This window comes from Blastocystis hominis (genome assembly GCF_000151665.1).
Source record: "Blastocystis hominis, Singapore isolate B (sub-type 7) whole genome shotgun sequence assembly, scaffold_17".
NCBI lineage: Eukaryota > Bigyra > Opalinata > Blastocystidae > Blastocystis > Blastocystis hominis.
In genome coordinates this window covers 82,208-95,942 of record NW_013171824.1, presented here as the reverse complement: position 1 = coordinate 95,942, position 13,735 = coordinate 82,208, and the positions used below count along the sequence as shown (strand labels likewise).

The following is a 13,735-nucleotide window of genomic DNA, read 5'->3' as shown; positions in this document are numbered from 1 at the left end:
GTTGAAGAGGATGGCGAGCTCGATCCCGATGAGTTTGCCATCGACGTTGCCGGGAAGTCGGTTGGTTAGTTTATGAGACGCAAAGTGTGTGATGGAGTGTTTATTTGGATTGTTTGAGAGAACAAAGTTGGGATTATGATGTCGGAGTGTGGAAATGGAGTTGGATATTGGCTTTGCTAGCGGATTTCAGATAATAGAGATTTGAGAAGATATGAGAACCACAAGATAGTAACGAACGTTCAGAGAAGGATCGCGATTTTACGAATCAATCTGCTACAGTGCAATCCGAAAGAGATATATCAAATTGGATCACAACAAACAATCCACCAAGAAATGGGAAAATAGGTTATTCGCGGCTTATCTGCATAGATAATACGCTCGATTTGGGAATATTGCTTCCAAGGAGTGTTGCAACTGACGTTCAAATAGTAACCGACGCGCACAAATTCTTGGGACTTGTAATAACAAGACAGAAGAATCACCGTCAAGCCCAAAATCGATGCATCGGGAATCTTTGTATAATCGGGAGCGTTGGCCTCGAAAATGGAAGAATGGGACTAAACATACTTGAAAACAAAACTTGTGTGTTCCACGCGAAATTGGCCCCACGAGAATCGAATCGAGTATTTGATCATATTCCATTGATTTGTGATCGCCTACATACAAAATGCGCCATTCCAAATCTATTTGATGATTCCAAATGAAAATTAGTACCTTCGGGAAGGTCTTTTTGAGATTCAAAAACGATTTCAAACTGAAAAGCGTGCGTTATGGGAGAAGGATTATCTAGGACATTGATATTGACAATACGAATGATCGAGTTTGATGAATTTGAAACACTCATCAAAAAGGGAAAAAAAGTTTGACAATGGGATAGTGCACAGAAGTTAGCGTATGCAATCGATTTGGATCAGAATTACAAATGCAATTTAAGGACATAAATTTGAATTGGAACTCTCTAAGAGAAAACAAAAACACCGAACACAAAACGTTCAAAGATGTTGAAAGTTGGTTAAAAACAAAGAGAGAAATAGAATTCAGCTAACTAACTATACAGAAGAAACGGGCAATTCCTTGGTGCCTCTCTTTCTTTGGACAAGCCAAATCAGCACCATGACCAGAGCAAAAATCACAAGCGTGCTAAGCAGCGTAACAAACACATTTCCATGACAGAATCCTGCAATCAGATACCCAACAAAACTCACTCCAGCAATCGTCAACGAATAAATCGACTGCGTCGAGCAATGCACGAGCATGGAGCACTGCGTCGATGCTGCCGTGAGAATCGTCGTATCGGACAGAGGAGACGTGTTATCTCCAAACACACTTCCACACAAGCAAGCTGCCAAGCTCACTGGAAGGTACTCTGCGTACTCCTCACTGCAAATTCCGGCCACAATCGGGATCAAAATGCCGAACGTTCCCCACGACGTGCCCGTAGCGAACGACATGAGCATTCCGATCAGGAAAATAATCGCGGGCAGGATTTGCACGGGGATGGAGGATTCTCTCACGAGGTTTCCAACATATTCTCCGGTCATGAGAAGCATGGAGCTGCAGCCACTGATCGTCCAAGCGAGGCCGATGACCAGAAGAGTGGGCAGCATGGACTTGGTGCCCTCCTGCATCGCATCGAACCATTGGCGGAAGGAGATCACTTTCCGAGGAACGTAGAGGAAGAAGGTGGACACGACGGCGAGGAAGGAGGAGGAGAGGAGGGATTTGGCGGCATCCGTGTTGCCTACAGCGTCTGTGACGGAGATTCCGCCTTCAAAGAAGCCTCCAAAGTAGAAAATGAAGAAGATGGAGAGAATGATAAACACGAGCAATGGAATGATTAGATCAAACACTCTGCCCTTCTTCGAAGGCTCTGCGGTGCTCACTTGGCCCGCCCTATCGATGGAGCCATCCGATTCACTTTTGCCGCTCCTCGCATTGTCTTCGTACATTGTCATTGGACCGAAATCCAAATCGAAAATGGCATTGACCAGCACGAATAGAATCGATAGGATGCTGTAGAGGTTGAATGGAATGGTTCGCAAAAACACAGGGAACGCGTCAGCCACGCCTGCTGTGTCCAGTTGCGCGACAATTGAAGCTGCCCAGCTCGTGAGGGGAATGAGAATGCAGAGATTCGTGCCAAGGGTGTGAACCACAAACGAGATTTTGGGCTTCGACACATAATTGATATCTGTAAGCGTACGCATCACCGATCCAGTCGTGATTGCGTTAAAATAATCGTCTAGGAACATGATAAAGCCAAGCAAAATGGTCCATAAAAGAGCTGGACGTTTGCCATGCACGAACCGCTTGGAAGCTTCAGCATATGCGTTGGATCCTCCAGAAAGCGTGAGCAGATTCAGTAACGCTCCCATGCAAAGAGAGAAAATGCACAAGTGAATGTTGTTTCCGACTTGAATGCCCATAACAGTGAACAAAACATCGATAGGGTTTGCTTTTTCCAGATTTGGGCACATTCCCATCAATACTGCAATCGAGTAGATCACAACAGCAGTCACACAACCAAGCAGAAGTGATGAAATGACTTCTTTTGTTATCAGTGCCAGGACTAGAGCAACAACGGGAGGTAGGATTGACACCCAACCCACATTAATAGCTTCATATTGCAAAAACCCTTCAGTACTATTCATATCAGAAAATAGAAAATAATGAAATAATTTAAAATTGCAATGAGTGACTATTAGGAATGCCTAATAAAGCCTGAGTGTTAGGATTGATTTCGGTTCCACAGATTTCAAAAAACTGTTTAAAGTCGAGCGTTGAAGTTTCCTCATAGCCCCCACAACAAAAATAAAAGCTTATTGACGTTACGAACGCGAATCAAACAAACACCTCAATTTGAGAAAAACTCCTTGTTCTTCGCGTATTCCTCTGGACTCGCAACACCGAACGGCTTGCTTTTAACCCACTGTTGAATTTCTCGGACGATCGGCAAGTCCATTTCCTAACGGTAACGAGAATGGAATTTACGCCTACAGGAGGGAGAGGGGACTTGTCGGTGATCCAAGAGAAGATATCCACCGTCTCGCTATTAAGGAGAGCTTCGTATTGATCGAGCTCTTGTCTGCTGAGACGATTGATCTAAGGGATAATAGATACACGATTTTCGAATACGTTCAGTTGAGCCCACTTGCCGAGAAGCAAATCTACCTCGAGCATACCTCGTTGGCGAGAGCGATGAAGAAGTCGCTTACGAAGAGCGTCTTCCTATTCCTAACAAGACGGAGCAAGGGAAAACCATCGTCACATGGCCATTTGGTGGCTGGCTGGACTCGGGGAACGAAGAAGGCATGTCATAGTAATCTCGACGCAACTCCTCATCTCTCTTTATAATCTTCTGCACCATTTCTTCCGTCATACCCTTAGGATTGGTAGTAAACGCTCTCAGCGTAGAACGCACTGGAGCCTACATAGAACAGCTCTATAGAATCGGTACGAATTGTGCAGGACGCAATAAGCACTTTGCGAGTTTTAAAGCATACATTGGAGAAAAAGAATAAAAATGGAAAGAAAAGAAGTGTGTAAGAGAAAAATAGAGTATGGTTGTGTCTATATGCTTAGAGATTGATTGAAAGGGTGTTAGTGATAAGTGAGTGTTGAGGGGATGTTGAGATGAGTGAGAAATCGAAATGAAGCTATATTTTTTATGGCAGGCGGCATAGTAGACTCATCACTGAGTGTTTCTTAAGGTTTTACAGTATTGTTTGTATGCAGTTTTCCTTTATTGTTTAGAATAGTGATTGTTCTGCGAGCTGCTTGTTTAAGTACAATAAGCGATGGCAACCTTAAATTATGCTGGTTCAATTGGAATGGAAACAAGGAAGAAAGTCATCTAGGGATAGTGGTGTTATGGCTGTAATAGATTATACAATTGAGCATAATACTGACCTTCATTATTAATTCAAACACAATGTAGTGTGGCTACTGATCCACATAGGTCAAATCGATTTCGAGTATGACTCATATGCTCAAGAGATCTGTACAAATATCTCTCAGTACAAAGTCTATATTACATATCTTTAGTTCCATACAACTTCCTAATCAAAACTATACATACTGGCACATCCCATTCACAATCACTTCCGATTCATGCAACCAATCGCTCCTTTGACTCCCCAACATTTCACAAAACACCACAAGCCACAAACCTATTCCAAATACAAAAAATAAGAGAATACCCTCTAATTGTTGAATTCCATAAATTCCTCGTATTTTTCAAACATCTCTCAATGAGATGGAGATCGATCCACCAAGAAAAGAATCACCATCTGGAAAGAGAAATATGGACAATGTAGATGAATGGATAAAGAAAGTAGGTGAGCGGGAAAGCGTTGAGGAATAGTCAAAACAGCTACGGGAATCTGCCGCTCCCCCTGTCGAAATATCAGAGAATAGGAATATACAAGAATCTTCTGTCGATGCGTCTCTATTTCTCCATTTTAATAGCTGCATCGTTATTAGTGGATATACCGGCATGTTCTTAAGTGTTACTGAAAGAGAGCACAATTCGTATCGTATTTCGATTAATGGGTCAGGAGCGGGAGTTGATGATGTAGGAATGATAAATTCTGTTTATTCGTAGGACACATTTGTAATTGTAAATGCTGAAAATCCGGGAGACACACGAGCTATCAAGAATGGCAGTCTCGTGTGTATTCGTCACAAAAGTAAGTTTATTCGTTTTCCTACTGATTTTCGTTAGAATCCATGCGTTACCTGAGTTTTGAGAAAACATCAAATCGAGTTATCCTCGTCCCCCTTATCACTGGCGACAGCGAGAAATGGATAATCAACAACGACATCTTCCCCGACCAATCCCCCACCCTTGAGTCCGGCAGCTGCATCAGTACCCATCCGCATCCCCATCGCTTTCCTCTAGCCATCCGCACGCCCGCCGGTTTCTTCATGGTCTACGGGAAATTCCGAGGCCACGAGGGCATTCCCGAGATCCACCCCGATCCCACCTCTCTCGCTCTCTCCGATCGTCAAATCTGGCGCCTCCTCAAATCCCACGCCGCCCACCTCGAGGTTTCCCCGTTTCTCCATTTCTACCTCTAGTTCACCCCGTACAGTCTCTACGAGGACCTTCTGGTTTCCACGTTTCCCCCTGATCCGGTCGATCTGACGCCGTATCCAGTGCAAACGCAGTCGGTTTTGGTCGGCGCGGAAGTTCGGCACGCGCTTCTCGGCTCTTCCGGGTGCCTGCTGGGCTTTGCCCAGGCCGATCGGCCGCGGAAGCCGAACAAGCGGCTGCTGCTGGAGCGAGCGGTGGACCCGAGCAAGGCGCTGGATTATCTGCGACGCGGATGCGAGCGAAATCCGCGCGTTGCGATGGACCGGAACTTGGAGAATCTGCTGACGCTGATGCTGCCGGTGATTGGTCAAGTCATATCCGCGGTTATGGGGTGTGTGTTCTTAACGGAAGATGCGGATTAAGTGGTTCGTGGCGGAGTTTAACCGGTTTGAGATGGGGAGAATCGTGACGGCGGTGATCCGACTGATCCAGGAAAACATGAGCACGTTCGATGGAGTGATTAGCGAGGTGGATAGGTGAACGATTGGTGAATGGGTGAATGGATTGATCGGGTTTTTGAATGAGTGAATGAATTGAATGAATTGAATGAATTGAATGAATTGAATGAATTGAATGAATTGAATGAATTGAATGAATTGAATGAATTGAATGAATTGAATGAATTGAATGAATTGAATGAATTGAATGAATTGAATGAATGAATTGAATGAATTGAATGAATTGAATGAATTGAATGAATTGAATGAATTGAATGAATTGAATGAATTGAATGAATTGAATGAATTGAATGAATTGAATGAATTGAATGAATTGAATCATTGATTGACTCATCCATTGACTGACTGAATCCATAATCCCATGCATTGCTTCTCTCGATTCTCTCGACCCCTTCTAACAATCCCCAGATGAGCAGCGAGACCTCTCTCTCCATGCTCCACCTCACGCTCCTCAACTGGTCGAATCCCTTGGACGTCCTCGACGATCTCTGTCGCTGCTGCCTCACCATCCGCGGCGGCGAGCTGCTCAACCAGCTCATCCTCCTCGAAGAGAACGAGAGCAACGCGCGCAAGAAAGAGCTCTACAGGTACACCTCCTCCCTCCCTTCGCCGTAGCGACGTTCTGCAAGCGACCTCGCGCGAGTACTTCCGCATGATGCAGTCGTATCTCTACGAAGGCCAAGTGAACGATCCCTTCGACGTATTCATTCATTCATCACTCGTCAATCGCAGGAATTCATGGTCGTTCATCACACCGAATCGCTCGGAGCTCTCGGACAACGCGACGAGTTCGAGTTCAACCCCGTCCATGTAAGTCTTCTCTCTCTCTGGACCTTGTTATGCATAACAAATAGGAGCTGTCGGCCATCAGCGCCAGCAACGCAAAGATTCTTCTCTGCGGACATTACGTCAATATTGTCGCCAATACCGGCCTCCAGGAGCCCAATCCCTGCTTCAAACAGTGGGAATACTGTTCCAATGTCCCCATTTACGGGGAATATGTACCGATTCCCGCGGGATTTTCAGTAGATCGACGAGGCGTTCGATTACGCGAACCAGCTATTGCTGCGCGTGCTGCGAAGCGAAGAATTCGACATAACGCAGCGAATCATTCAATTGAATCAATTCTTCCTCATGCTTCGAGGCGATCTCTCCATCTATCTCCATGATTTCCTTCACGAGTATCTGGCGTTGCCTGCGTCTTCCGTTGATCTGGTCAAGGTGCAGAGTTTGTTCCAGGAAGCCGTTTTCCACGTTTTCCCGCCAAATTTGGCTTCGGCGCAGAAGTTCGTCGAATCGCTGAGTGTGGAGAAACGGAGAGCCACGGGGAACGAACGGGGATGGGATGTGATCGAAATCGGCGTGAATTTGAATTATCCGCTGAACATCATCATTTCGAATTCATTGCTTCAGAAATACAAAAAATTGTTTTATCAATTGCTTCTACTGAACGTACTCTATTTCATCCCAGTCCTCATTTTGTAGCGGGTTTGCCGCTCGCTCGATACAACGTGGGGAATTTTAAACCAACTCAAAGAAAAATCCGTGCAGAGCATTCTATTGGACGCACGAATTTTGCATAACAATTTCAAATACTTTTTCAATACGATTCTTTTCTTCTTGTCCACCGATGTAATTATCCCAGCAGCTTCGAAATTCGAAGCAGAGCTTCCCAGCTACAACACAATCGATGCATTTGTCCAAAACTTCGAAGACTTCGTCGGCGGCATTTACGAAAAATGTTTTTTGGTTTCTGACAGTCTGCAGCGCGCATTGCGAACCGTCTGCAACGTTTCCATCGACTTCGTGGATTTGATTACTTCGCAGCTCTGCCAGAAGTAAAATTGGGTTGGAATGAATCATCGAATAGAAGCGAATTCAAACAACGTCGCGATTATTCTCTGGACAGTTCTCTCGCTGAAGAACCTCAGGACCGCACAATTTCGCAGATAACCGCGGAAATGAAAGCGAGACGGCGAGAGCGCAGCGCGAAGCTTCGCGAAGTGAGCGAATCGGAAGAGTGGAAGGTGGGAATCGATTCATTGCGAAAGCGATTCGAGAAAAGTCGCAGCGAGTTTTTGAGTTTGTTGGAAAGCCAGCCGGGATTCCTGCAGTCGTCGTTTCTGGGGCTGCATCGAAAGCTGCGATTGGCGTATCGTGTGTAGTTTTGTTTTGTGTGTGTTTGTTGGAAAAGCGTTTGGTGGTTGTGGATGAATGGCGAGGGGATGGAGGATTTGAGTGTTGATGGGAGAAAGGAGTGCGAAGTGAGATTTATAGGAGTTGGATTGATGTTTAGAAATGGATAGGGGAGATGGTTAGTTGATTAATTTGAATCTAAGTGCATATTGTACAAATATGGTATGGTCATAACGAAAATGCTGGATATGCGTAGGAATAAAGAGATATTGTGTTTATGATTGTGGCTCATGGTACATAACATTGATGAATCATGAAAATAAATATGTTTGATTTCTAACGAACTGATTAAACATTAAAATTACAATTAAAATAACACTAAAATGGCAACACTACGCGTAATTGTAGGGAACATAGGTAACTTTGAGCCACTGTTTACATGGGAGAATCACTCGTTGGATTGTCCATCTCACAGTAAAATACAACACTTGGAGTTAAATGATGACATTCAAAAATCGTTATTTGAAATAAAAAGAAAAAATGGTTACAATTCAATAAATATATAAATTATGGTTTACAAGAATTTAGTATCAATTTATAGCATTGAATATACCACAATCATTGAATGAAAAGAAAATGCGTAATATGTGGAGATTCAATGCTAGAACTACTCAATGATTTGGACATAATCAGCCAGAATCGAAGAAACATCTATGAATCAAATCAAATCAATCAAACTATACTCGAAATTGATTTCTCTTCTACAAATTTGAACGAACCAGGTAGATCGACATTTTGAAGATTTGGAATATCTAAATACGATCAATATTCAAGTTTCAGAAATACTTTCTAATATCACTACACAAGAATCACAGAAACTACCTCCCCCAGAATTAAGGATGGATGTTAGATTTGGAAGATCTACAAAGCAAATCATTTTGAACCATTCATTATTACTTCGCATTATCAAGGAACAAGAATCATCATTCCATCTTCCTTGAAGTGCACGATAACCGAGTATAATGGATTGTAATGCTGGAAGATCTACATCAATCATTTCATTCAAATTCGTTCAATACTTTCAATTATTGTTGAGAAGGAAACATTGAATGCAGCATCCCCTAATGTAATGGATTGTAGATTTGGAAGATCTATGCATCATTCAATCATTTTCAATATCATAACAATACCTCGAATCACAAGTGAACAATAACAGAAATTGTACGATAAATCACTTCCAATTGGTCCAATTTGAATGGATTGTAATTGTGGTAGATTCTTCAATTCAAAGTCGCCTCCAAAATCACTGAAACTGTATTCGCCAATTTGAATGGATTCCAATGATTCACAATTCAATATGTGGAATGATTTCGATTGGTTGTTGACCTTGTAAAATTCCCCAATTTCAATACTCTTCACTTGAGTAAACGACTTGCTTCCGATTTTGATAGTTTTCAATCGATTCAATCCATCAATTTTGAATGATTGAACTGATCCAAAGCAATCATCGCCGATTTCGATTGATCGTAGCCATTTATGTCGATTCAGATCCAATGAATTCAAATCGTTACCGCAATTCGAAGAAATCTTCAAGTCTGTTACGCTTAAACTCAAATCAGATATGTCTGTACTGTTTTCAATTATCAGTTGAAGTGGTTTTACATCGTAATATCCACCAATTAGATCCACTCCACTCACTTCCTTTCCATCTTTCCATTCACATTCTCGAGTTGCAATTCCAATCTTTTCATCAATCAGACATCCTTTCCCTTCACGAATAAATCGTTCATTGTCTTCATCATAGCGAAATCCACCCACATAGATCGGAATTCGTTTTGTTGGATCCAAACTATCTGCTCCATTTCGCTTCAATTCGGTCATCGTATCTCCATTGAAACAGCGAATCACTTCTTTCAATACTCCTCTGCTCCAAATACCTTCTACAACCACATTTCCGCTTTCTTCATCGTATTCGATGCCCCAGCCTTCTTTCATTCGTCTTTCGTTAAACCCTCCGTGATACATCAAGTTTCCTGTAATACTTGAAGTGATTTCCATCCTTTGCACTTTCTTGTTATAAATAATTCGATAGAAATTGGTTTGCTCCAAAATATCTTGGAATCGCTGACGGAAATCAACTCGGCCATTTTTGCGCCATAAACTCTTCCGATCTCTTGCCCTGATCATTCTCTTTCCATTTCTGTTTCAGTACATTGTTTTCGTACAAATATACATCTCCAGTTTGAGATCGCAATAGAAATTCATTTTTATGTGTTCCCTGGAATCGTTGAACAGTGTACTGTACTCCATTTTTAGTCAGTGGTTCAGGATAACCAATGGTAATATATCTATCGAGTAGGTACTCACTTCCTTGAATTTCGGTCAGGTGAGCTATTCATAAGTATGAAATAAGAGATAAACCTTTTTGAATCATCTTAAACAAACAAAAGAATAGGATTCTAAAATTAAACACACAATAAAGCAAAGCCATATTGTTACTGTTTTAGCATTATACATATTTGCTATCATTCAGCTCTAATATTTGATTTCTTTCGATGTTATTAAATAAGATAATCAACTCATCCACAATATATATAAATAGCTGTGAACTGCATTCAATCTCATCCTGATGAACAGCAGTAATCCTATTTAGTTGAATGTATTCAGCTCTTAATATGTTTTGTGACTCACTCACTCGTTCCCCGGATATTCTTCAAATTCTTTAAACTATTCATGTTACATATCTCATTCTTCTCTTCTACCCGTTCAACGCCAATCAACAGTTCTCTCAACAAACAATCATACAATCTTATTCATTCATTCATTGCTTCTAAACATTTACACTTTCCCAATTCTTTGATCCTCACAACAATGGTACAAAATGGATTCTACACTCATACTACATCCGTGTTCCTACCCCAAACTTCCTTCCATTGGAATTTCAATCTGCGTTTTCATTCGCTCTACGGCTCCGTTTCGATCTCGCTCAATCTCCAACTCGATTGATTTCCCACGGCAACTGGATACATACCCACCGAATTGACGCAAATCAACATACGATTTCTTGGTTATTGACCCGAACATGATTACACGATCACCATCAAGAACTCCATTCCTTCCAAAAACGCCATCCTCATCCACTGTGCGAAAAGCGCCAAATGGAGAAAGAATAACCTCGGAATGAATCTCGGTGACTGGACATGAAGTTCGCTCCAAATGAGTGGCAGAAATCGTTGACTGCTTCTCTTCTGTTTCCCCATTCTCTTGGATTTCCTTAAATGCTTCAAAGGTCAATTGTTCCAACGAACGCGTCAGCTCCTCATAATCCGTTCTCAAAACAGCAAGCTCATGTCTCAGTTCTCGAATCTAAATTATACCATGACGAATAACACCCACTTTCCACAAATCGATGTCATCTCTGGGAAATCCATTCTCATCAAGCAGATTTCCACGCAGCCCAACGGGTTCTTTTCCATCTGGACCTAACCTTCAGAAAACGCCATCGACTCCAAACCTGGTTGCGTTAAATAGGCAATAATCTCCTTCATTCTCGCTTCCATCTCATCTCGTTTTTGAAGTGCATCCGCCAGCTTTTGTCGTTGCATTGAATTCAAAATGAACCTTTCTGCTTCTCCCCTCCATTACGTATCTGCTCCAATACTACTCATACAGAAGGATGGCGAACTTCGTTACTATCAACCATGAACAATCAAGACGACCGGATTTTGTTTGTCGAATCAATTGGCTTTCAATCAGAATCCTGTACTTCAACTGGTGATACAAAATTCCACGGTCTTTTGTTTACCCAATCATTCTGTAGAATCGATAATTATTGGGTAAACAAAATCGAATCGATATTTTGCCGCTCTTTCGTGGTTTTTTTGGCGTCAAGACTTGAGTTCAAATTTGTCTTTGAAAAAGCACTGAATTTATAATCATGGTATGTATTGATTTCCTTAAATGCTATTCTTTGAAAATGGTCTCTAATAGTGTTTAGTCCGGAAAAGGAGGTAAAGGAGGAAAGGGAGGAAAGGCTCCCTCAACAAAGAAGCAGGTGATGACGCGTTCTACAAAGGCAGGACTTCAGTTCCCTGTCGGTCGTATCCACAGATTCCTGAAGGGTCGTGTATCCTCTCGCCAGCGTGTGGGAGCTACTGCTGCCGTGTATATTGCTGCTATTTTGGAATATCTGAGCGCCGAAGTGCTCGAGTTGGCTGGAAATGCTTCCAAGGATCTGAAGGTGAAGCGTATCACTCCTCGTCATTTACAACTTGCTATTCGTGGAGACGAAGAGTTGGATACCCTTGTCAAGGCTACCATTGCCGGAGGAGGTGTCGTTCCTTACATCCAGCCTACCCTTATTGGAAAGGATGGTATTGAGGAGGATGAGAAGGAGTTGGAGATGGAAGAGGTGGATGATGCTGAATAATCATGTATTTGTGAGTACATATTTCGCTTGAATGTTTGCTTGATCAAATAAACAAAGCATTGATGAAGACGCTTTGATGAGGGAGCGTCGGAATGGAGCGATTGCGACTTGTAATAGGCAAGGTAGTCAATCTCTCCTTCATTCGTCTTCTCCGGAAGTTCCTCCTCCTCTGGAAGCTGCTCTCCTCCTCGCTTCACAAGCAGGTCGTAAGATAAGGGAGGAAGGGTACTGTCTTCCTACAATCAACACCAGTACATGATGGTACAAATCGATGAGAGGCACATAGAAAGACCTGAGGCGACAAGGGAAATACTTCCAGGGGTAGACAGTACTCGTGGTAGGACTTGCAGCAGTAAGCACACTTCAACAAGGGGTCGCGTTCATCTTCCCACTGTCTACAGAAGGAACAGCAATGAGCAGGACAAAGGAATGGCCTGTTCCGTCGAAACTGCTCAGGAACACAGGAAGGATGGAAAAACAGATAACAATCAGTAGCCTGACATTGAATCAAATCCTTATCCGATGCGAACTCTTTACACTGATGGCAGCGATGCTAAAAATACACAAGAAAAGCCACCCCTACCACTTCCTTTTCACAATCTGGACATATCCATCGTCTCGTTGACTGAACTGTACAGGGTAGGCTGTATCGTACGTATTCGTCGAACGACATACCATGCTTGGTGAAAGGCTCGATGACACTTGCCAAAGCAAACAATATCAACTCCGAATTTGTTACATTCCGCGCAGATCAATCTTTCCATAGAACAAGACCAGCATGAACAACTCGAGGAGATAAGTGAGTGATTATGCGTAAAGGTCAATCTACCGGAAGTTATTCAGAGCCCACATAGCTCAGTCGGTAGAGCGTTAGGCTTTTAACTTAACGGTCTGGGGTTCGAGCCCCCATGTGGGCGATTTATTTTTTCGTTTTTGCTAATGGAGGGTTGGAGTTTTGCGGGTGATTTTGACTTTTTAGACATTCAGGACTATAACCGAATTATAGATGATGGAATGGGTGATGTCCAAATCACTATCAAAGCAAATAGCTGTGATGTAGTATTACAGCAGTATGAATTGTTGAAGAAGCAATTAGTTGAGTATTATCCGGTATTAGATGGTAATTTTAAGTTCGAGAACATTGAGCTGTCCCCGTATTTGAAAGTTGGGATGATGAATGGATTTGTTGATAGGTTGCCTTTTATATTTTGAGATTCGTTTTGATTTTTATCATCGTGGGGTCTTGCATTTTACTTACTGTACAGCTATATGCTCAATTCTTTTTAATCGTAGATTGATTTTCAGACTCCAAAGCTTGCGTTCTTACTGGAAGGCCTGAAAAAGAATCGTTATCTTATTCTCATGTTCTGTTACCTGGGTTACTATATAACCACAAACTTTGTATTCGCTGGTGCGTTTGAAGTCTACTTCGACGACACACTTGTATTTTCAAAACTAGAGAAGATGCGCTATCCCACTCTCGATGTAAGCATTCATTTCCTTTCTTGTTGTTTAGGACTTGAAGCTTCTGCTGAAAGATCATTTGCAGAAGAAAGAGGCCGAAAAAAAGAAGAAAGACTAATCCTCCTGTTTGTTTGCAACAAACACTCCAAAACG

General features: G+C 42.4%; 9 protein-coding genes; 3 read left to right on the top strand and 6 right to left on the bottom strand.

The window, feature by feature from the left end:
• Positions 1 to 299: 299 nt before the first annotated feature.
• Positions 300 to 844, bottom strand: GSBLH_T00002171001 (uncharacterized protein; the record flags this gene model as incomplete). The annotated part of the gene is made up of 3 exons (XM_013040700.1): positions 300 to 536; positions 568 to 683; positions 715 to 844. The coding sequence occupies 3 exons, from the start codon at positions 842 to 844 to the stop codon at positions 300 to 302; spliced, it is 483 nt and encodes a 160-aa protein (XP_012896154.1).
• A 205-nt stretch (positions 845 to 1,049) lies between these two features.
• On the bottom strand, positions 1,050 to 2,651 carry GSBLH_T00002170001 (uncharacterized protein; the record flags this gene model as incomplete). The annotated part of the gene is made up of 1 exon (XM_013040699.1): positions 1,050 to 2,651. One exon carries the CDS (start codon positions 2,649 to 2,651, stop codon positions 1,050 to 1,052), a length of 1,602 nt encoding a protein of 533 aa, XP_012896153.1.
• A 203-nt stretch (positions 2,652 to 2,854) lies between these two features.
• Positions 2,855 to 3,505, bottom strand: GSBLH_T00002169001 (uncharacterized protein; the record flags this gene model as incomplete). The annotated part of the gene is made up of 5 exons (XM_013040698.1): positions 2,855 to 2,965; positions 2,998 to 3,102; positions 3,136 to 3,228; positions 3,260 to 3,427; positions 3,458 to 3,505. The coding sequence occupies 5 exons, from the start codon at positions 3,503 to 3,505 to the stop codon at positions 2,855 to 2,857; spliced, it is 525 nt and encodes a 174-aa protein (XP_012896152.1).
• Positions 3,506 to 6,687: 3,182 nt separating this feature from the next.
• GSBLH_T00002168001 (uncharacterized protein) lies at positions 6,688 to 7,728 on the top strand (the record flags this gene model as incomplete). XM_013040697.1 has 3 exons in its annotated part: positions 6,688 to 7,005; positions 7,039 to 7,391; positions 7,424 to 7,728. The coding sequence occupies 3 exons, from the start codon at positions 6,688 to 6,690 to the stop codon at positions 7,716 to 7,718; spliced, it is 966 nt and encodes a 321-aa protein (XP_012896151.1). The 3' UTR covers positions 7,719 to 7,728.
• A 2,763-nt stretch (positions 7,729 to 10,491) lies between these two features.
• Positions 10,492 to 10,773, bottom strand: GSBLH_T00002167001 (uncharacterized protein; the record flags this gene model as incomplete). XM_013040696.1 has 1 exon in its annotated part: positions 10,492 to 10,773. One exon carries the CDS (start codon positions 10,771 to 10,773, stop codon positions 10,603 to 10,605), a length of 171 nt encoding a protein of 56 aa, XP_012896150.1. The 3' UTR covers positions 10,492 to 10,602.
• Positions 10,774 to 11,055: 282 nt separating this feature from the next.
• Positions 11,056 to 11,294, bottom strand: GSBLH_T00007064001 (uncharacterized protein; the record flags this gene model as incomplete). The annotated part of the gene is made up of 2 exons (XM_013040695.1): positions 11,056 to 11,171; positions 11,204 to 11,294. The coding sequence occupies 2 exons, from the start codon at positions 11,292 to 11,294 to the stop codon at positions 11,056 to 11,058; spliced, it is 207 nt and encodes a 68-aa protein (XP_012896149.1).
• Positions 11,295 to 11,606: 312 nt separating this feature from the next.
• GSBLH_T00002166001 (Histone H2A) lies at positions 11,607 to 12,118 on the top strand (the record flags this gene model as incomplete). XM_013040694.1 has 1 exon in its annotated part: positions 11,607 to 12,118. Exon 1 carries the CDS (start codon positions 11,747 to 11,749, stop codon positions 12,116 to 12,118), a length of 372 nt encoding a protein of 123 aa, XP_012896148.1. The 5' UTR covers positions 11,607 to 11,746.
• On the bottom strand, positions 12,119 to 12,910 carry GSBLH_T00002165001 (uncharacterized protein; the record flags this gene model as incomplete). XM_013040693.1 has 5 exons in its annotated part: positions 12,794 to 12,910; positions 12,702 to 12,762; positions 12,384 to 12,671; positions 12,177 to 12,354; positions 12,119 to 12,144 (listed from the first exon to the last, which is right to left on the bottom strand). Exons 1-5 carry the CDS (start codon positions 12,880 to 12,882, stop codon positions 12,119 to 12,121), a joined length of 642 nt encoding a protein of 213 aa, XP_012896147.1. The 5' UTR covers positions 12,883 to 12,910.
• Positions 12,911 to 13,057: 147 nt separating this feature from the next.
• Positions 13,058 to 13,700, top strand: GSBLH_T00002164001 (uncharacterized protein; the record flags this gene model as incomplete). The annotated part of the gene is made up of 4 exons (XM_013040692.1): positions 13,058 to 13,282; positions 13,312 to 13,377; positions 13,412 to 13,603; positions 13,635 to 13,700. The coding sequence occupies 4 exons, from the start codon at positions 13,058 to 13,060 to the stop codon at positions 13,698 to 13,700; spliced, it is 549 nt and encodes a 182-aa protein (XP_012896146.1).
• Positions 13,701 to 13,735: the final 35 nt, after the last annotated feature.